Consider the following 23533-nt stretch of genomic DNA (forward strand, 5'->3'; position numbering starts at 1 on the left):
AACTGGCACCTCGCTCCTCTTTCTTTGTCAAGCTCACATCAAAGGACATTCTCAGTAGCCATGGGGAGCCCTACCTGCAGGACTTTAGAAACGTATTATTGTTTCCATTTCTTCCCTGGTGATACTTGTGGCAGACATGGCCTTTTCCGGGGGCCCATGCAATCATCTCAGAGGGATGATCCAAAGCCAGATTAAGCAGAGCCATTAATAATACATAATGTCAAAAAGAGTGATCTATAAGGATGCTGTTTTCACCACCCCTTTCTCTTCCCACTACATGCTGTCTTCCAATGGGCATTACATTTAAGGTTTGAGAACTTTGATTTAAAAAAATCAGTTTGGGCCTGGTGCTGGTGGCTCATGCCTGTATTCCTACGTACTCAAGAAGCTGAGATCTGACAGATAAATCCAAGAGATACTTGCTTCCAATCAAACAGTAAAATGCTAAAAGTAGAGGTGTGACGCAAATAGTAGAGTACCACAGTTGAGCAGAAAAAAAGAGTGGTGAGGCCCAACTTCAAGCCCCAGTACTGGCTTACGCATATACACACACACACATCAATACACACAGTCAGTCTGGCTTATCTCTTCCAGGTAGAGAAGTTCTCTTTGGGTGAATTTCTCCCCAAATCACCAATAGCTGACATTGAGTTTCTATTCATTTAACTTTTGCCTGTCTTCTTTTACAAAGTCTACGAATACAGAAGCTTGAACATGGTCTATTTTGTATTACATCCCTCACACAGACCAGTGCCTGGCTCAATAAATATTTGCGGAGTGAACAAATCTATAAATGAATGAGCAAGACCCCTGTTCTCCTTTTCTTTTTTTAAAGCTCTGTAGTCCTCTGCATGATTACTAGATTATTCTCTTTTTATTTTACCCCCTCTCCCACCCCTGCTTCACAGGGGGTGAGGAATCTTTTTTTTCCTGCCAGCTAGCTATATATTTGTAATATCATTTGGGGACCATACAAAATTATCAATGCAGGCAGACAGGCCTGAGGTAGCCAGCAAGAAGCATATGTGTCTCAGCTGTCCTTTGCCAAATGATTGTGTGGGTCTTATACAGCCTGGAGATTCGCCACCCCTGCCCCACACACTGGAACTTGTGTAAATCATTTAGAGTTTTCTGGATCTTCCTTATGCCACCTGTAAAATGGCATTAATAACAGTTCCCCAACTTACCTTTTGGAATGATGATCACCAGCTAAAATAATATACATGGATAAATTGCAATATAAAAAACTATGATTTTTCCCCCCTTATGCAATATTCAAGCTTATTTGTATTCAGAATGTACTTTGGAGTCAAGAAGAAAATAGGGGCATCATTGGAGCCAATATCAAGATGAAGACAATAAGGCCTTGGCACAAGGGACACTTTTTTTAGTACTTCCTTGGCTCTTTCACTTCTATTCTGCTGCCTTTAAGCTACCAAATCTCCACAAGTTTGGTTTCCATCCTTTGGATGGACCAGGAATTCATCCCAAGAATGTGGTGGAATGTGGTGTTGGAGGGGCCCTCTGACTTTTCTTCTGGCTCCCTGATGAAGGCTGCCAGACTGGTATATTACTTATACATACTCACCAACTCATGGGGCACTGGACTACTGGGGCCAGTGAGGGGCAAGCTGCCATTTCCCCCCATTAAATAAGGTACTGCCTATAGTTGTTTCTTTCTTTTCTCACTCAAAAATGGTTAAAATAAGAAGTGTTGACAAATAACCTGCAGCTAGAGCTAGAAAATAGCCTTGAACTAACAGTCAGTTTCATTAGTTAAATTAGGCTTTCTACTACCTTAGTGTCAACATGTAGGTGAAGGTTTTGAACTATCGCACAGACAGACTGGTAGAATAGGACATAGATTTTAGAAAACACTGAAACAATTATATATAAATGCAATAGACTTCACTCCACCATATGCCGAAGACATAATTTATGACCAAGTTTAAGTAAAATAGGGCGTTTTGTTGTTATTTCATTCCAACCAGATACTTCTGACATTGTATCCTGGTGGGTGTTGCACTTATGTGTAATGTAGCATCACTACTTCATGACTGAATGGCTATAGCTCAAGGTACTTACATATTGACATAAAGTCCATTTTATTCCATCTTTATAGTGAATTTGAACCTGGCCTACAGGAATTACGAGGCTGAACCCTAAGAAATCACTGATTACTAGAGCAATCAATTCCTCCAAAATGCCACTCTTGCAGCCTGATGCTGTAATACAGACAATAGATCAAATTTCTCCAGGAATTTAGGCCTTGTCTATAGGTCACTTTCCCAGGTCTCACTATGGAGATCTTCTCTACATTGAGGCCTTCAGGAAACAGTCTGACACATAGATCTTTGTGCTGGACACCCAGAATTTCCATTTCTGTCACTGTTGAAGCCTTGTTTTGCCTTATGCCCTGGGTATTATCTTACCTGGGTATCTCTAGCACCTAGTCTTCTCTGAGAAAATTTTAGTAAGTGCCAGATATGGCACTGCATGCTGTACATGCATAGTGGCATTTAATGTGCATAGCAAACCCAGAAGCAGGCGTCATTATCTCCATTTTAAAGATGGAGAAACAGGGCCAGGGACTCCCTGTAATGTGAAAGTTTATACTTTGGGCCTTGAGCAAGTAAATTGCTTTACTTCCCCTACCCCTTGCTGTTGTTCTGTGAGCCTTTTCTATTCTCCATCTTCCTGCTACATGAAGGAGTCTGAGGTCCCTTGATGAGAAGTATTATATAAATTCAAAGCATAATTATTGATTGTACATTCTTTCATTAAACAAACAAAATGTATGCTAATGCTACATTCACTCCAATTTTCCATTTTATCTTCCTTTGAGAAATAAGCCAATAAACCATTACACACTTAGCTTCCTAGGGAAATGAATTTAAATGTTAATATAAATCCTTCTAGGAAAAAAACAAATTTTCACAAATAAGTATTTGAACAAGGAAGGTACTTAACCACGTTCAGAATGAGAACCGTTCAGCACAAGACCCTTGGTGGCTATTGAGATAAGCTCCCTAAATTTAATATTTTATAATAGACTCATACCTCTTTTGTTAGAAATGGAGAAACAGAAATCATTTTCTTTCCTCCTTTATTGGACTATATTTAAATCTCTCCAATTTTATTTTGCTAATAGGCAGGGCAAAGCCTGCCTATAAATGTCTCCCAATTTATCACAGGTAATCCCACACTTTAGCATTCATGTGTAGTACTTAACCTCAATTTAAATGTAAATTTTGGGCAACTACAAGTGCTTTATCTGTGAACTTTGAGGACTCTTTTCATTAATGAGGCCTGCACTAATTATAAACAATTTTACAGGGTTTCCTTAAAACAATAGTTGAATTGACCCCCAAATGAACAAATTCACAATGTATTTGTTTTGTTTTGCCTTTTTTTAAAAATACTGGCACCCTTGTGCAGATTTCTAGCTCAGGGCTGAGGTCCCAAAGTGTGGCGAAGGAGCAGCTGTGTTACAGCAAGAAGAACCAGAGAACCAATGCAAAGGGGAAGACCGTAGGGTTTACCCTCACACTGGACCTTTCTTCCCAAAGGAAGAAAACCAAACCTTCTCCCTGTCTGAGAAACATTCTACTACCAAGTAGTCTTGGCTTTTCTCGTTCTGATGATCCAAATTAGGATTGTACAGTTTAGCAGGCAACATATGAAAACAAAGCCATCAAAACCCTTATGAAAGGAAAACATACACGTAATTCTCTCTCTCTCTCACTTTCTTTCTCTCTCTCTCTCTCTCACAAACACACACACACACACACACACACACACACACACACACACACAAACCCATACAAAAGCAGTTTGCAAATACTCACAGGTACGTCCACATACTTGGAAGCAGCCTTCACCTGAGGAGGAAAGAAGATTTATGTTTTAATTGTTCACAGTTCGATGCTATATCTCCAAGAGAGTTGAGACCAATATGCTGGCACAGGAAGCTGACCAGGAATATGAAAAGGTACTAAAACAACCCCAAAAAACTGCTTGCTAGTTTTTTCATAGCCACCTCTTGGGGCTGAAGGAGCTCAAGGTTACGGATTTAGATTCAGTATTCAGTGTGGGAGCTTTGTGTTTTCCCCTTTCCTTTAAAAGAAGACAAAGAGAAGTGTATTCCATAAACTGATTTCCTCTCTTGGTACGACTACCTAAAGATAATAATAATAAAAAAAGATGAAGTAACTCTACCTAAACACAAACTGATTAGGGGAAGGCTCACCACTGCAGAGAAGCAGGTAAAGAGCAGGCACTTCTCAAACCTGGGCCTTTGTGTGACTGCCAAGTTGTCTTCACTGAGTGCCTCAATCCTGTTTCTGTTAATTCAGAGTTCCCAGAGGTAGGGAGTATGATGGGTGGGCCTCCTCAAACCAGGGAGACAGGACGTATGGCAGTTCCAGTCCCTAAACTGCTCTTATGCCTCCTGGTTTTAGGTGTTACCCAGCTAAGGAGAACAGAAAGTAGGTTTGAAATTCCTTTTCACTTTAAGGAGAGGACAGATGATAGAATATATCATTGGAATCTGGAGACTTAGGTTCAATTCAGACCTTCCACTTAAAGACGGGCTGGCCTTGGGCCGTTTATTTTACTTCTCTGAGCCTCACTTCTCATACCTTCTAAATGGAGATATCAACAGTGCTTGCTTCCACAGAATGATAGAAGGGTTGTAGTAGGCCCGGAACCAATGGTAGCTAAGCATTTATAAACAAACCTGGGTGAGATGTGAATGCTGTCGGAAGCCAAGAGCATCTGTTTCAGGGGAATAAAACCTATGAGAAGATGCTTGCTTGCTGTTCTAGGTGTTACATTGTCACTCACAACACACATGTTACTCTAGGCACAGGGGACACTCTGGGTCAGAGCAGGGTTTGCCTAGAAACCACAAATCCCGCCATGCTCAGAGAGTAGTTACGATGTCTGTTCATGTTTCAGGTCGGCTTCCCTTTTCTTTTTTTCCCCTCATTTGGCGGAGATCAATGTTAGTCATCACAGCCTCCACCCAAAAATGTCTCCCAGAAAAGCACTGAGGAGGGCGAGTCTCTCTATTGCTCTTTTCCCAATGTTATTTTTCAAAATATCAACTCCCAAGTGACAGAGCAATAAACTAGGAGGGGGAGTGGAAAGGGCCTCAGAGTTTAGAGTGAAACGTTCTATGACTGCTTGAACCAGTTTTACTTGAAGCAACCATGTCAAGTTCCTAGAAGAGTTACAGAACAGGGTAGAAAAAACTGTGTACTTCGTAGCCCAATCACATGAGCAAACATATATGAAAATGTTTGGTAAACTTTAAAAAGAGGAATGTACATTCATTACATTTATAGAGAAGTACTATGCTCTTTATTCTTGAATCATTATTTGCACCCAAGAGGATTCCTGCTTTCCTGTTACAGATTATATGAACATGCTACCTTTTCCCTTTGTGTATCACAAATTCCAATTGAAACTGGATGCTTCTCTTTTTTTGTGTGCAATGTCTGCCTCTCACAAAATGTCATGAGAGCAAAGATGAGATCACCATTGCTAGTGGCTGTTTCCTCAGTGAGTCATCAACTGATACCTGATTTTAGACAGGGAACTGGAGGGGGGAAAAATCTGTGGTCAGAAGGAAAGAGAGAAACCTTGTGACCAGATCTGGCTTCATGATACTTGGGAAATAAGCAGAGGAAAGACCAGATTGAGAAGACACTACACCCTGAAAGCCAGTATGGTTATATATGCAGTTGATGGTCCACAAAGGTTGCTGGCAGAAGAAAACCACTCAGCGCATAAAGGAATTTGAAGAAGACTTTTTAGATCCTACCCAATGATAAAAATGTCTCCAATCCTAAATCTCCATTGTCATTCCAAAATTTAGTTCAGGCAAAAAACAAAACAAAACAAAATGTGAATTGCCTTTTCACTGAAGTCTCAATCTATACAAATTAGATGATCTTTTTCACTTGGCAAAATACTTTTATGATCAGAATCTTCTATAAGCCACTATGTGATATGGGGCTATCAATCACATCCATTGACTAAACTCCATAGAACTTTTTGTTCACATTCTCTGGCTGAAGGCAGAGAAGCCAGGGATCACATGGTTTTTTGAACCCTTGGAACACCCAATCTTCTCAACGGTTTTGGAAAAGCATGAGGAATTCAAGTATCACTGGTCAGAGCAGGTGCTGGTGAAAAGAGCTAATCTCAGCTAGAAATCTCCTCCTCTGCTCAGTAAAGTTGATGGTTGGCAGTTGGTAGGAGTTTTGCTACAGCTGAAATGATCAACCTTTAAACACGCCCACTCTCCATTTACCACTAACATGTAGTTCCAATACAGAGTGACACCAGTCAAATTCTATTCCTTACAAGGCTGTTTGGGAAGATGAGGAAAGCTGTGGTATGAATGAAAACCATACACTCTCCTACCCACCCAAGTCCTCAATTTCTGAGGCTCTTTTATCTCCAAAGTGCTGATTTGCACTTGTTGATCTTTCTCCCCACCCATTAAAACTGGAACAAAATAGCTTAGGCTAAATTGTGGTCTGATTATTATTTAGAAGCAGGACACCCCCCTCTGGTTCTGGCCCTTGAACTTTAGGAAGGATGTGGATGATGAGTATAAAGAGGGATTTGGAAGTGTATTCTAGAAAGTGAGAGTATCTTGCCTGGCAGTGATTGCTAATGGAAAGACCATAATCCTGTGGTTCACACAGGAACCTCAAAGTAGGATTGAATGCTTATGTTTTTCCACAGCACTGAATCAGGATCAATGAATAAAGTAACAGGGCCTAGAAAAGGCAAATTACCAAAAGTATATGTGTATCATTTCCCCCTCTTCTTTTCCTCTTTCCTCTCTCTTCCTCTTCCCATTTCTCCTTCTCCTATTCCCTCTCCCCTTTGTGCCTACTTGACTTGCTAGCTAGGCTGGCACTCTACCACTTGAGCCATACTTTTAGCTCTGATATTTGCTTGTTATTTTGGGGATAGAGTCTAGTGAATTCTTCTGCTTGGCTGACCTCAAACCACAATCTTCCAGATCTCCTTTTGAGTAGCTTAGATTATCAGCATGAGCCACAAGAATATAGCTTTCTTTTCAGAATATAGCTTTCTTTTCTAACTTAAAAAGAAAGTTTCCCTGGTGAGTGGCTAAAAGTATAGGCTGAGGACTGGCTAGATGAGAAGCCTGGTACTTCCATTTCCTAGCTTGGTAACTTTGAATACGTTAAGTTCTCTGAACCTTCTCTGTAATGGGCAGCAATAATGGTACTCAAAAGGAAATTGGGAGAACAAAATGCAGAAATGCAACCAACCACACAACAATGCTAAGCAGTACTAAATTGAGTTTTTCTTCTAATGAGTGCGAGAAACACTGGTTTAATGGAACAGATACAGCATATACTACTGTTCCTCTTGGTGCTGACAGCTTCACTGTACAATAGTCCACAGCAATTTCTTGCTATAAAAAGGAAGCTGGAATCTCCCCAGGTAACGCTTAGGCATCTAAGCCAATTCTCAGGTTGGATCCTTTTCTGCCATTTCTGTGACCACTCACTGTTACAACATGGAGGCCCCAGGCAGACCTGCTCTCCTCCTGCAGGACAGCTGAGCAGAGGCATGGCGAGAAGACACTTCCCATACCCTGCCTCAATTCTGTTCAGTAATACCATCTACCTTTTTCTAAGCCCAAGTCAAATGCCAGGACATAAGAGACAAAGGTGAGGGGCTGTGCCTCAGACACCTGGTCTACCTGTTCTCCAACAACTGTGTATTTAGCCAGGCTTCATTTCCTGGGAGTCACAGCATTCTGATCTGCCTCTCTACTAGGATACAGAATAAACTCCTTCTCCAGCATATTCCTTAGACCTCAATCCCTGATGCCCCAGACATTGCCAGTTCTGGGAACAAAGATAGAAAACACAAACCAAGGGAAGCTAGAGAAGGCCATGGATGAAGTCAGAATAATGAGCATCAGTGAGCAACTTGTTCATATTTTCACAGGCCTGAAACAAAGGGTACTTTACGACACACAAGGAATGCAAATATGACACATTATAGTAAACCACAGACATCTCTTGAAGGAAGTCCTACTAGTATTCTCACTTTACGTTTGAAGAAACTGAGACCAAGAAATTCCTAACTCTGACTCTGCTTATTTTTCAGTTTAAAATATCTACTCACTGACTTTTGTTTTTGGTAGTTACTGAGATTTGAACTCAGGACCTTGCCCTTGCTAGGCAAGTGGTTTACCATTTGAGCCACGCCTGTAGGCTTCCCAATACTTTCACTAACTGTTCATTGTGTGTGTGTGTGTGTGTGTGTGTGTGTGTGTGTGTGTGTGTGTGTGTGCGTGTGTGTGTGCGCGCATACAACCCAAACTGGCTTTTCCAGGAAAAAAAAAAGTATGAGAGAGTTGAATGATTTCTGACACTGACTCAGTCAGCACAAAAGACCCAAAACTGTTTCTCTGGCCTGAATGTCTCAGCTAATTACCTCGACCCTCCACCTGACTTAGCGTGTGTAGACAGGCTTAATGGTTTCTCTATTGAGCTCTTCCATTATTTTTCAGGTGCCCAAGGTAATCTTTTCATTGAACATTCACCATTCTGGGATTTTTCACAATGCTGATGACTAAGGGATTTTCTTCTTCCTGGTCCTAATAAGGGGACCTGAGTTAATCATTGTGTGGCTTTGATAGGGAGCTCGGCAGGGGCTTAAACCACTTCTCCTGCTTCATTAGGGGAAAAAGCAACCCAGGTGCAGACCACGAGGACCTCAGGGCTTGATACTATTAAATCAATGCACAGACAAAAAAAAAGTGGATTAGGTCCTTTTTTTGCAAACAGAAATCTGGTGGGTGAGACTCAAAGGTGGAAGAAAAAAGAAGTCGGAGCAGATATCACTGCATTAGTGACTGCTAGGCTTTCCTTTCCCCCCACCGTCTCTTAAAAAAAAATATCAAGGAAATGATTTATTCTCTGCACGAGCTGACTCTGCCCCTGCTTGTCTCTGCAAGAGCTCTGCCTTGATTTCTAGCCTTTGCTTAGAAATGACAGACCACAATCCATTCCAGGGGGCTAGCAATATTTTCCTTCAAGGTTTGACCTTGAAAATTTCTGCCACAATACTAACGTTGCACTTTTCCTTCTTTTTTTCTCTCTCCACCCTTTACTTTCCTATTCCAGGCAATCTTAGAGATGTGGATTTTTTAAGAGTCAAGACAGTTCAGTATATGAATCTTGGTAGCACTACTATCTTAGATAAAGATGATAATAACAAGAGCTAACTTTATCTCGAATTCATTCCTCTTTCATCCACCACCCTCCATATATCCAGAATATAGGATCTGTAAGGAATGTAGATTCCTACAGGAATCTATTAGGAATTTCTCTCTCCTGAGAGTTTACACTGCTAGGTATGGTGTGAGAAAAATTTGGTGACTGAAGATTACTGAGTAAAGAGCATGATACTCTTTATGCAGCAGAAGTTTCTAGATCACTTTTTGTTTTGTTTTGTTTATAGTGATGCTGGGGTTTGAACTCAGGGCTTCACGCTTGCTAGACAGGCACTCATATAGCAGTTGTGTATATTATTAGCAAAAAGGATGGATCTCTTACGTGTTCATTGTATGCAGGCTACTGTGCTATGCATCTTACCTGTATTAATTTGCTTAGTGCATGCAAAGAGTTAACAGAGTTAATGCAGTTAATAAAACCTTTGCCTAGGACTTGGCCTAGTGTATGTGTTTTGATTGTCTATTATTTTTTATGCTCCCTTTGTGCTCCAATCTCCAAAGAGGCCGATGTGATTGATTGGGTTTCTAGGCTCAGTGGGGCTATGTGTATGGGTGGGGCTGTCACACATCTCATGGTTAGAATACTTCAGGTGAGCAACGTGGACAGCAGATGGTACATGCATGCTTTTTGTCAGCTTCCCCATGTCATCTGACTAACAAACCAGGGCTGACAAATAATGTTATAAATAACTAGATGGTTCTTGGAATTCAAATGAGTGTCCACACCTGAAGGGGTGAAGCTGGAGTGTTAAAAACAGGTCTGGTTACAAAGAGTATTGACTAGCTCTATGACTTTGCCAAAGAAATGATTACATTTTCTACAGTTTCAGTAGCTTCATCTTCAAAATGACGATACAGAGTGTCTATCTCCCTTGGAAAATTCTTGTGAAACAGGTTGGCATCACATAAAGTGCTCAGGGCAGTGCATGGTACACAATAAGAGCTCTGTACGCATGGGCTAATATTATTCCTAGGGTGTAATTTACTCATGGTTAGTTGGGAGTTGATGGCCAAGTAGGTTCCTGTTATTTTAAGGAGTACAACAAGGGTGGACAAATATGTCTCATGGACCAAATCCATCCTTTTGTGCCTATTTTTCTATGGCCTTTGAGCTGATTGTTTTTAATATTTTAAGTGGGCAAAAGCAAATAAAAAATAATAATATTTGGATTAGCACGTGATATAAGCAGGAGACAGTAGGGTATGGGAAAAAATTTAAAAAATATGAATTTCGAATCTGGTTTTGACCATTAAGTACTTGGCTGGTTTTGGCTTGCTGCCTACTCCTTGCTCTCATTTCCTTATCTGTTGTAATGAGGCCCAAGATAATTGTTTTTTTTTTCCCTTCAATGCCTTCCAGATTTAAAAAATGTGATTCTTGGGATAGAGGCAGGTTGTAGGAAGAAAGTGAGAAAGGAAATATTCCTCACACCTTGAAAAGGATATAAATACTTGAGTAAAACAAAACACTATTAATATTTTAGCACTAATAAGAGCCATGCAAATAAGTCTTCAGGAAAGACTATAGTAACAAGGAAAGAAAAAATTAGAGATGAAGACTATTCATAAAGGTAACAGACAATGAAGCATGGCCCAGTAGGGAGACTTGGCAAAGACATAAAGAGATTACAAATAAGCAGTGTGCGCCCAGCATTTTCCCTGTGCCAGGCACTGTTTTAGGTGTTTCTCATGAGTCAACTCATTTACTATTTACCAGCAATCCTTGAAGGTACGTGTTCATCTGTTCCTCTTCCTAGTATGGTGGGGGTGGGGGAAGGAGGTTGGGATGGGGAGAGGAATTGATGAAGATGATGCAGGTAAACATACATCACACATGGGCATCATACATATTTGCTGTCCTTCCATCCAAGCACTAACCAGGTCTAGGCCTACTTAGCCTCTGAGAACATACAAGATCAGGAGATGGTGTGTTCAGGGGGATATGGCTATAGACACATGCTAGCTGCTCTCCCATGGCTGGTGGAATTACTAGGTAGAAGGAATATCCTTTCTACTACTGGATGTCAATCCCCTTTGTCCTTTCCTTGGGGTCCCTACATTTGCCTGTATCCTTTAATTTTTTTATTGTTATTATAAAGGGATGTACAGAGTGGTTACAGTTATATAAATCGGGTAAAGAGTGCTTTTTGGGGGGGAAATTTCACCCAAGTCTCCCTCTTAAGCCTCCAATTTCCACAATGTCTCTTTATGGCTGCAGAAGGAGAAAATATAACACTGGCTTTCACATGGTCCCTGTAATGAGCAATGCTCAGCCATATCTGTGAGCAACAGCAGGTTGGATATATCTGGAAAAGTTCACTGTATTTCTAAATGGGTTTAGAGACAGTCCAGGGAGGCAGGTAAGAACATGGATTCAAGCTGGGTGCATAGGGTGAAGTTCTAGATCTAACCACTTATAGAGAGGTTACTTCACGTCCCAATGTGTCATATGCAAGCTGGAGACAAAGTTGTTATTTACTGAGTTCAGTTAGTTGTTGAGTTATTAACAGTGGGAACTGTGTATCAGCTATTAATATGATTTTTCCTGGAAAAACAGGTTTCTCTGCTTAATTGAACTTGCATATTAAGATTAGTCTGGACCTTCACTATTTAACAGCTATATTTAAATTTAAATGAAACAGAAAGTACAATTGAGAATTCAACTTTTGGTGCCCCCAGCAACATTTCAAGAACTTGAAAGCCCAAGTGGACAGTGCCTACTGTTTTGGCTAATTTAGATACAGTATATTTTCATAATTGAAGAGTTTTATGGTTAGTGACAGTCTAGATTGAGTAGACATTTGTATTTGTAGTTACTGTATGTATAAATAAGAGTGGAGAAGTATGTCATTCAATTGCATGTCAGAATATGGAATTAACTAGAGGAGGAAGCAGGCGAGGTAAAAGGTATGAAATGTCAAAATCTCGTTTTGTGGATGACATAAGAAATGGATGTTGATGGGTATAATTTGAAAGTTATAAAGGTAAATAGAGGAGCAATAACACTGATACAATTAATAGGAGAAGGGGAGGTTGGTAAAGGGACAAAAGTTGTGTTACAGTTGGAAGCAGATCATTTCTTTCTTTCTTTTTTTTTGGGGGGGGTCTGGTCGTAGGGCCTGAACTCTGGGCCTGGGCACTGCCCTTCAGCTCAAGGCTAGTGCTCTACCACTTGAGCCACAGCACCACTTCTGGCTTTTTTCTTTTTGCTTATGTGGTGCTGAGGAATCGAACCCAGGGCCTCATGCATGCAAGGCAAGCACTCTACCACTGAGCCACCTTCCCAGCCCTGGAAGCAGGTAATTTCTAAGACTAGTCAATCAAGCAATAGCCCTATAATAACTGTACTTATGACTCTGGAGGAAATGGATTCATCACAAAGGTCTCTTCTTATAGAAAGGATTATAGGGAGACAAGGTGAAAGCCCAGGAACTTTCTTTTTATAAAAGCATGAGTGTTCTTGTACAATGTCCTTTTTATAGGTTATTTGCATATATTACTTCACCAGTCATGGTTGAAAAAAGAACAAATCAAGTGATAGAATTTTCAACATTCTTTTGGAGAAAGGCTTTCTTATTATTTTGTGGGAAGAATGTCTCTATTCCCAGGGTAAATTCTTCAATGTCTCTCTGGTAGATGGAATCTGTTTTTCTTCAAAGGCAAAAGCAAAACCTGACAACTTCACTCCGCCCCACCCCCACTAGTCTGGATGCTCTAAGTGCATCTTGGGAAGATGAATTCTAAGTGCCAACGGAGGGGCCGACTGCTTGGGTGAGACAGCATGCGCGAGTGGGCGGATGTACTGGGACTGTATGTGCGGGTGAGCAGTTGAGTAAACCTCAGTGGCTCCTGTCTGGGGTCCAACTGACAATGACAGTGAAAGCCTCTTCCAGTGCCTTCTGAATATTGGAGAAAAATACAACCCTTGAGGTATCTCTGGAACCAGAGACAGCATGATGGAGTTCTAGCACTCTGACGGCAGAGAGAATGAACCATTTTTGGTTCATCCTTGCCAAGGATCAAGGGCCTGCTGGGCCAATGGTGAAGCGTGGGTTCAGAGTTTAGCTTTGTGGGATGAAAAGAGGGCTGGAGGGGCTGGGAAGGTGGCTCAGTGGTAGAGTGCTTGCCTCACATGCATGAGGCCCAGGGTTCGATTCCTCAGCACCACATAAGCAGAAAAAGCCGGAAGTGGCGCTGTGGCTCAAGTGGTAGAGCACTTGCCTTGAGCTGAATCAGAGCTGAGGGACAGCGCCCAGGCCCAGTCCAGGCCCCACGACCACTACCAACAACAACAACGAAAAAGAGTCCTGGAGATGCATAGTGAGGATTGTATAATACACAAATTCACAATACCACCCATCTGTATATACTTAAAAATAATGCAAATGGTACGTTTTGTTGCACATCTTATCATGGTTAAAAATGTACTTTTAATGAAATCCCAACAATAAATGCTGTTTAGAAATCCCAATAATCAGTACTGTTTTTACATCGGTGGGTACTCTTGATACTACAAATTTTTCATGAGCAGTTTGTGGCTCAGCAAAGTGATAACTGGCTTTCAAAATTTCATTTTCACTTGGAAAAAAAATAAAATGCTGAAATGTTAAAAAAAAAACCAAACATTTCCCTAAATTGCTTACAAATGGAAAACTATGTTTTCAGATAATGGGGTCTAAAACCTTTTCAGATAAATGGAGACTAGCCTGTGACACAAGCTACTTGGAAGGCTGAGATTGGGAGGATCAGCGTTTGAGGACAGCCCAGGCTTCCCTCCCCCAAACCACAAAAAGTCAGCGAGATCCCTTCAACCAGCAAAAGGCTGTGCATGGTGGTGACTGTCTGTCATCTCAGTTTTGTGGGAAGCATAAAAAAAGAGGAATGTGATCCATGCTGGCCCAGGGAGAAAGTAAGATTGTATCTGAAAAACAAACAACAAAAAAAAGCAAAAAAAGAGCTAAAGGTATGGCTCAGATTATACAGTGCTTGTCCAGAAAGCACAAATCCCTGAGCTCAAACACCAATGGTGCCAAAGGAATTTTTTGTTTTTAGATAATGGAACAAAGACATGGGGGTTAAGTCTTAACTCTCATCCAATCATGGGCTGTTCCTAGCTCAGTTTTCTCTTAGTCAATATTCAATTACTTAACACCTGATATAGAGTCATATATGAAATAGTCATATTTACCAGTGACCAAATGCCTAATTCACATGGTTATTCAGTTCTTAAAAGAACTGATAAGAAGCCTTTATTGTGCTGAGAGAGAGAGAGAGAGAGAGAGAGAGAGAGAGAGAGAGAGAGAGAGAGAGAGAGAGAGAGAGAGAGAGGGAAAGAAAGAAGGGGGGAGATTGAGAACCCAGAAAAGTTACATTGTTTTCCCCAGGGCACACAGCTAAGAAATGGTAGAGCTGGGATTTGTACTACATGGGTCTGACCTCTGACTCCTCTACTGTATTACACTGACACCAAGCTGGCTTCTCTGAGCCTCAGTTTCCTCATCCGTAATCATAATCATGCCCACAATTATCTTTACCAAAATATGAGGATTAGTTTACAAAAGCATGAAGGTAAAATCAGAAGACGATGATGGAAACAGTTTGAAAAGCAAAACACATTATAATGTTCACCTATCACAAATCCTAAGTAGATAATATCCTCATGATTATTCTGAAGTGCCATCTTCCCCACCCACATGCCCCCTCTCCCCCAAGGCTACAGCAAAGCTTTAGGAGGGGACAGGGAAGGTGGGAGAGCACCCCGCTTTCCTATAACCATCCCTACACAAGAGCACAAAACCCCAGCTGCAGGGCTGTGGAGTGATCACAGCACAGCTTCTGTGCATGTTCATAAATATTGATTGTGATTAAACTATTATCATAATAATGAGGTAATAATGCCTCCTACAGCCCATCCTACCACACTACTCAAAGTCCCTACCTTTCATTAAATGAAGGGCTGCTGGCATAGCTTCAGAGTTGGGCAAGAGGCAGGGAAATGATCTGTATTAAGCAAAAGCATTCTGTTCCATGCACCGATTAGGAGCCGCAGCCTCATTAACGAGGAGAATTGTTCTTGTCTCCTGTTGCTTGGGGTACTGTGCTCTGAGACAGGATCCAGGAAGTGTATGTTCTCATCTCTCTTCTCCCCCGGGGCTTACTGAACAGATGCCTAATTCAAGTAGACCTGTTTTTCTTTCCAGTTTCCCTCATTCCTGTCTCCATCCTCTGTCACCAGAGAGGTTTCTTTTTTTTTCTTTTTTGTAAACAATGCTCAAGGACTCCTTCAAAACCCCCTTAGTGCTGCTAAGACTTAACAATGATTGTACAACTTACTCATTGCCTAGCAGAGGCTAAGCGATTTATAAGTAAGTAATCTTCATGACAGTGAGCACGATGATTATTCACTCTATAGCAAGGGGTAACTGGTCATCCTTGGTGCCTTTGTCTTACTTCCCGGGCTGCCTTTAGCTTCAACTTGCCTGTACAAATCATGTACGCCATCATTGCTGATGACAACCTAGCCACCATATTCAGCCTATAACTGTTAATGGTAGTTCCTGTTTTCTTTCTGTCTTGTTTACCTTCTCATGGGTAAAGAGTAAGGAATAATGAACAAAAAGATGAGATGGGAGGCCAGGATTCTATGACTAAGCTAGCTGAACAGGCCATTTTTTTTTTCTCTAGTTTCAGTTTGTATCCTGCAAAACAGGAAGGCTGAAAGTCTGTGTGACACTCCCCCTCCCACCCCCAAACTTCTAGCACCTATTCTAATTGCCTGACTTTCGCCATGGCCCATGTACCATCTGTGGCACAGTTTCTTAAGATATTTCTTTCAACTTGCTCACTTAAAAAGTAATTATAACAGGACTCTTATAGTATTACTAAAATGGAAAATCAATGCCACTCTGAACAAGAGAGAGTATGCATAAAAATAAATACAATCAATGTAGAGAGAATGAATTTATTAAGTTTAAATTTGAGGTAGACAGAGTTGGCTACTGAGCATGCTAACTGGAGGTGTCTCTGTCTCTTTCATTTCTCTCTGTCTCTCTGTCTCTATCTATATCCTTTCTCTCTCTCACACATGAAAAATCAAATATTTTACCAAGTGTGACACACAGTACTATACTATAGGGAAACTTTCTCCTTAACATAAAGACAAAGATGAGAGAATTTGAAGGGAATAACCCTCTAGTAAGAGGTATGCAACTGGTATTATTTTAGGGCTGAGCCTTTCTAACATCCCACACTGTCATCAAAGATTCATAGTATGGATCCTATACTTGGGAAGTACTCAGTAGCGGATGGTGAAAAGATGCTCTCTCTTAAAAAAAAAGAAAAGAAAAGAAAGCTCTCTTTGGTAGTGTTTGCTAATTTCCATGGTGCAAATACTCCCACCACGGTCAATTTCAGGCTGCCAATGTGACATCATAAATGTGGTGACAGGAAGAGATGCCGAGAATTGGTTCTTATCAGCAGGTAGGAACTGAGCAGATGCCAACACATCAGTGGAAACGCTAGATCAGAAAATCTCCAAAGTTCCTTCGATGTATGTGCCCCAGATATAGTAATTGCCAGACAATAGAGATAAGAGTTGGCTTTGAAAATAAAAAAAAATCTTTCTATCTCTACAGCTTCTAGCTCAGTAATGTACATACTGAAATCCCTTAGAACATGGTGGCTGATTGTAATATTCAGTACATAGTGATGTGACAGATAATACCTAAAATTTAATATTGAGTGTTGGTCCCATTCTACATAGGTAATATTCATTTAATTCTAATCACTATGCAACATGTGTGTCTTGTTATTCTTACTTTATGAGTCACCCAACTAGGGTTAAAAGTAATCTAATCTTAGAAAGGTGTAGAACTGGACACATAAGAACCCTCAGGCATACAGGCATGAACCTGACTCAAACCAAAGTATGTTTGGAGAACGGGATCTCCTTGTAGTTCTGGGGATGGAATTCAGAGCCTCATACATGCTAGACAAGTGCTTTACCACTGAGCTATACAGCCCCCAGCCCTTGTCAACAGTTTAACAAAGTAGAAACTATATGTGTATGATAACATGCTAAAAATATACTAAATGCAATGGGACATAGCTTTGATGAATCAAAAGTATGAATATAAGAACCTGCTGAAAAGTACATGGGACAATATTGGTTATTTCTAGTTCTGGGGCGTAATCTTAGTGGCTTATTGGAGAAATGAGAGATATGTTGAGATTATTTGAGAAAAGTCTTGATTAAAAGCCTATTAAGTAAATTGAGGTTTACAAGGGCTATTTACAGGGCATCTACCGTGAGGTCAGATATCCTCCATTGCTTGCCATTGTTGCTTGCTGTATGTAACAGTGATTCTCTGAAGTAGCCACTGTATCTTAATCTGACTGATGAGAAAACCGAGGCTCAGAAGTAATCAGGAGCCTGTCTGGGCTTCACTAACACAACTGTAACTTTTTGGTAATGAGCTTCCCATTGCCTGTGGTTCGAAAGTGCACTTTTCATTTCATAACAAATCATTTCCTGTTTGAAGCTAAGTACATATTCAATATGTATTTCTTTCTTGGCTGGCATTTCTGTGACCTGGTAGTTCAGCACCTTACAGCCTGAATAAGAGTGTTTGCTTTGAAAGTTATTCTGTCATCTACAGCATATTAAGGGAAATGGTTAACTTGTAAGGCTTCCTCAGGGTCGCTATAGACAGCAAGTGTGTTAATTTTCAAGAATATTTTGAAGGCAACAACTAGAAATGAGGATGTCCTACTAGGTGATAAAACGATCTGTCATGGACCCCAAAGTCAATGTCAAATTCTAAAACATTAGGCAGTGGTGGAGAGGCTGATGAAATAGAGTAGAAGATGTGACAGGCTAATGCTTCAGGACTCTCCACTTCTTTAGGGCACAGTGTTTTTGTCCACTATGAAGAAAACACATCTGAAGAATCAAATAATAGCTTCTTTTCTTTTCCCCTTTCCTTTCCTTATCTCCCCCTACTTTCTTTCTTTCAACAGCAATGAGGACTGAACTCAAAGGTTGGCAAGAATTCTATCACTTCACCCATACTTCTTGCCCTCTTTTATTTGTATTTTGTTTCTGGAAATAGAATCTCACTAATTTTGCCTGGTTGCCCACAAACATGACATTTGCCTGCCTCTGCCTCTTAAATAGCTGCCATTACAGGGGCATGTCCCAGGCCTGGCTAATAATGGCTCTTGATGCTACATTCCAAGGGTGGCTCTTAACATCAGCGTCAGAAAACCACAAGCCTAGGCACTGGCTTGTGATGCAGAGCTGGTCTCTGACTTCCTTTAGCTTCTCCTGCTGAATGAATTTTAGTGAAATCACTGTTCTCAACCCTTGAATTCCATATCATGAGAAGAGGCCCATCTACGATCCCTGTCATATCCCTTGGGCTCTGCTCTTCCCCACATCCACAGGGACTTGTGGGTGCCAGAATATACAAGGCCCTCCCTTTATCCTCCAAGCCTTCCTACGTAGGAACATTCTGTGTTCTCTTCTTTGTCAGGCTAAATTCTACTTTTGGTTCAGGTTTACATATCATTGAACTGGCCACTTACCTCCCTCTCTTTCTGAATAATAATAATGCCTTAGGAACATATTTCTGTCATGCAAATGTACAATAAGGGGCATTTTCTCCTTTATTTGTTGTTAAGTCCCCATTATACTTAGCATATGTCAAGTACTCAGTAAATACGTTGAATGAAGGACTAACATAAAACTGAAGACTATCTGGAATGCAAATGGAAATGGAAATTTTGAGTTTCGTGCTTCCAGTGTCATTGCAAAACTCGCTATTTATAAAACAATTTTATCCATCAGATGTGAAAAATAGATAACTCTCCCTCAGGACTGATATCAGTTAGTGAAGGATCCATGGAAGAGCCACTAATTGACTTTGGTGGGTTTCTGGGCCTCTATTGGGAAGAAAATTCTGGTCATCATGAAGTAATAAATTTAGAGTGAAGTCATAATGAAGTACTTAGTGAAGTACTTGGTGAAGTACTCCATGTCCCCTTATCTGTAAGATGGGAATAAGAACTGAACTTAATACATAAAGTGGTTGAGCATGCATGCAGATTACTTAGCACAGTTTTCAACATCAGCTATTACCAACAGGCTAGGTGCCGACATAGTAATGTGATTTCAGCCACTGATTTGAGTCACCTGGATTCTGCAGCTGATAATTTGAAGCTGTTACCTTCTGGAGGGTGGATGAACACCTTCCCTGTGTGTACCACCCACTGACAGTCCACACACTAAAAAGCCATCTCTCCTATACTGGGTACTCCCAAAGCCAATAGGAAAACACTAACAAACTCTTAGAAGTATTCATCCTGCTCTAAAATGCAAAGTACTGTGCTCATAGTAGTATATTCCTCTGATCCAGTTTTGAATGATCAAGGTGACAGACTTGTTTGCAAGGATAATATCAAGGGCTTTGCACAAAGGCAGTGGATGCTGATGCTGTGTGTATGCCAATACTAGGCACTTAGCTTTTTTGCTCAAGGCTGGCACTCTACCACTTAAGTCGCACCTCCATTTTGGGCTTTTTGCTTGTTAATTAGAGATAAGAGTCTGTCGGGTTTGTCTGTCCAGGCTGGTTTCAAACTGTGAGCCTTAGATCACAGCCTCAGATCCTCAGCCTTCTGAGTAGCTAGGATTATAGGCGAACTACCAACATCTGGTTGGAGGCTTCTACTTTACACTGACAGCCCTCCCCCCCACACACTTTTTGTCACAGATTCTAGGGAACACTGGCAAAAGATAACAAAAATGAAACAAAATGTTGACTAGGGGAATTTGTGATCTGGAAGATTGGATATGCAGGTTTGAGCTCCTTCTCCTTTCTGGGCTCTGTTAGGACCATCTCAAATGCAGCTGTTTGACAGGTGGGTCATGGTTGAATTCTGGTGACACTGGAGGAGTTGATATAACTGTTCTGTTGATTTAGGGTGAAAGTGGTGCCCAGTCCCCCGCATTGTCTTCCCTTGGTAGAGGCCCCGCACCTTGAAGTTTAAGAGTAGAGAAATGCTCAGGTGGGGCTAGGGGCTCAATTTTTCTGGGCTTCAGTATCATCCTTTGCTCAAGAGCACTGATGGATTTAAATCAGATCCCAGAGAAAATACATTTAAAGTACTTAGCTTGGTGCCAGGCAGTCAACAAGCACGTAAGGAATAGGAGGTATACATTTATGATTAGTTTAGACTTCCAAATTCAGCTAATACACCTATAGTCATATCACCTTAGAGGAAATGAAAGGTCAGCATGGCAAGGATCCTGTGTTCCAGATCACCTAGCTTCAAGGTCAGGGCAGAGCTAGACTGTCTGGTCAAATATGTCTTTCTTGCTGTATCCCATTCTCCAGCAGAATTTTCTCAGCTGAGCTTTGCTCTTCAACACATCATATCATTCGTGGGCTTTTCACCTTTGCCCTCTCCCACAGAGTCTCCACCTCCCAAATCCACTCAATCCCTAAATGCTGGTCTGTTACCTGCAATTCCTGCCTCATGGCTATGCCGACTGCTTTTCTCTCTGGAAGATTTTTTTCTTTGTCTTTATCCATGGCTGACTCCTACGTTCCCTCCCGGTGGCATCTCTGCCATGGGATCTTGTCTGAATAACCCAGATGACCCACTTTCCCTCGCTCTCCCATTTATGTCCTGTGCAATGCTTCCTCTACTTGATCATTGGCTTCCCTTCCCACCCCCTACCTCCTTCACTAAAGCAGCACTGCGTTTGTGTTTTGCTGTGATCCAGCACCTAGCACACTAGCTGAAACCTATCTGAAGACAGATACTGCGTGAGGGAACGAGTGAATGAGTGAGTCAGTGAATGAATGCATTCAAGGGCCAGTGTATTTGTTAGCACCTGGACAAGCCTGAGGAAAGCATTAGCAATTTCTAGAAGGACCTGGCGCCACTGCTTGTCCTGTTCCTTGGCCTCCAAAAAGAACAGCGCGAGGCTACCACAAGCCAGGGACCTTTCCAAACAGGCAGCCCCCACAAAAGCACATCTTGCAGGCAGAGGAAATGGGCGGATAGTTGCTAATTGCATCTTCCAACTGGGCTGATCTTTGAAAAGTTCGAGGCGCCTGCCTGCCTCCATCCATCTCAGGCTGCAACTGCTGCTGAGGGAGGGGAGCAGGGTGCGTTGGGCGCCTCTCAGGCTGGCACAAGGAAGCCACATCTCATCCTCCCTCCTCCCCCAGCTCCTCTCCAAGAGAGGAAGCAGTGCAGATGGAGATGAGAAATAAATATTCCTGCCTGCTCCGCGCCACTGCAGACGTTTTCCAAAATGTCTGGCTTGGACCATGAAATCTAGCCCACCCAGGAAAGGAAAGGAGGCGCTCAGCAGGAGAAAGAGGGGGAAAGGGTGGCATATTTGTCGATACTCGTCATCTTTCTTGGGAGGGGGGGACAGCGCACATGGCTCAGCCCCGCTGAGGTGGGGATGTGGTAAATGCACAGTAATAACTTGAAGAATGGAATCAGAAATGGGAGCGAAGTGAAGGTAAACATGCCAGACTATCTGCAATGTCTCTACACCTCTGTCCAGGGTCCTAGGATGCACAACGAGTGCTTTCATTGGTTTGTGACTCTTCTCACAATACCACCTCCCCCCACCCACCCACCCTGGCAAGCTCTTATCACCTCCACTCAACCCCTGGGAATTGTGCTTCAGGCTTCCTTCAAAGGCCTTTTGCAATTTGGGCAGGAACTCAGAATCTATGTGTGGAGATATTCCTGCCACCTCGAAGCACAGCTCGCCTGCTCTAATACTGGAATCCTGGCAGGAGATGAGAACATCGGCTGCAAATGAGAAGTGGGTGCTTTGGGCTTTGGGATGGCCAAGTGTGTGGGAGAAGTGTCACTAAGAAGGAAGTTACAGGCCCAGCAATAGGCACTGAAGTGTTCTGCATTACAGGGCCTTCGCTAGGCCTGCTGAGAGGCTGCAAAATGTCTCGGGAAAGGAGAGAAGAAAATGAGAATTGGAGCCTGAAAACTCTTACATAGGACCTTCTCGTCTTTGCTTCTAACCACCCTGGGAGAGGTTCTAGGCCTCATGTTCTTGATCTGGTAGCCACCAGACCTTCCTCCACTAGACCTCTTGGTAAGTCAGTCATTAAGGTAGAGCTGTGGGTAGGTCAAAAGATGGGCCAATAAAGAGCAATGGGGCCTTCTTGGTTTTTATGAGTTCAAGTCCAGCGTAGTGAAAATACTTGCTTCAAATGAACACTCAAAGCAAGTGATGTCTTCGGTAGATATCAGGGGAACATGTTTCAGAAATGATACAACATTTCATTCTGTCCTTTCTCATTATTTCTATGATTTCACTCAGGAAGGAAACATTGTCTTTAATATTTCCCACTCATGTGAACTAAATCTTTGTGAATTTTTCCCACTCAGTTGCTCATCTGCTTTCTTGTGCCAGGCTATTGCTAGCTGAATACCATTTTCTCCAGGAAGCCATTCACGGTGGGGGAAAGCTAATAGAAGACTCAAGTTCTTGTTGCCACTCTGCCATTGCTGTGTGACTGGAGACAATGATTCCCTCTAGCTGAGCCTTTGTTTCTTTGTAAACAAATGGGGTAGATAGGTTATCTTTCAGCTGTGACATATTAGAGGTGCTTCTGGAGAATGAAATTGGATAGAATTCCTATTGTCACTATCTTCTTCTCATCCAACCATTGCCAACAAAAAAATTCAAGGGAATAAGGCTATCATTGGCTGTGGGAGGCTCAGTCCTGTTACCTGGGAAGATCAGAACTACAATAACAGAATAACCGGAACATGGAGAGGTGATCTAGAAATGGTTTGAAGTGTCACAGCCAATGTTTCCCTTAATTTCCAGGAAGAGTATATATGGGTTAAGAAAAGGCCAAAGTAGGGTATATTTGGAAAATGCTGTGTCCATGTATGCTTGACTCTTATTACATGTTACTAAGCCCAGATGCTTATTTTCTGAGGTCTACTATAAGCTAGGACTATGCTATATTCTTTCACCCACATTTTCTCAATACATTATGGATGGTATTAGCGAGAGCATGCGGGGCAGACGACACTCTTGAAGGTCAGAGAGAGTGACACCTGCTCAGGATCCCTGAGCTGGTTAATATTTGCTAATAGGATTTGAACTTGGTTTTCAGGGATGCCAAACGTGATGTTGCGCTATAAACTATCACACGCTGGGCCTCATCTTGGCATTCA

At 41.7% G+C, this 23533-nt stretch overlaps 1 protein-coding gene across 7 annotated transcripts in view; it reads right to left on the reverse strand.

The window, feature by feature from the left end:
* Cadps (calcium dependent secretion activator) overlaps positions 1–23533 on the reverse strand; it is a 446274-nt gene that overhangs the window by 40901 nt on the left and 381840 nt on the right. For all 7 annotated transcript variants that reach the window (XM_070018866.1, XM_070018868.1, XM_070018865.1 and 4 more), the window contains one exon: positions 3849–3881. In XM_070018866.1, coding sequence (XP_069874967.1) covers positions 3849–3881 — 33 coding nt within the window. The remainder of the gene's footprint in view (positions 1–3848; positions 3882–23533) is intronic.

Source organism: Dipodomys merriami, unplaced genomic scaffold (genome assembly GCF_024711535.1).
Source record: "Dipodomys merriami isolate MVZ:Mamm:240054 unplaced genomic scaffold, mDipMer1.0.p SCAF_13, whole genome shotgun sequence".
Classification (NCBI taxonomy): domain Eukaryota; kingdom Metazoa; phylum Chordata; class Mammalia; order Rodentia; family Heteromyidae; genus Dipodomys; species Dipodomys merriami.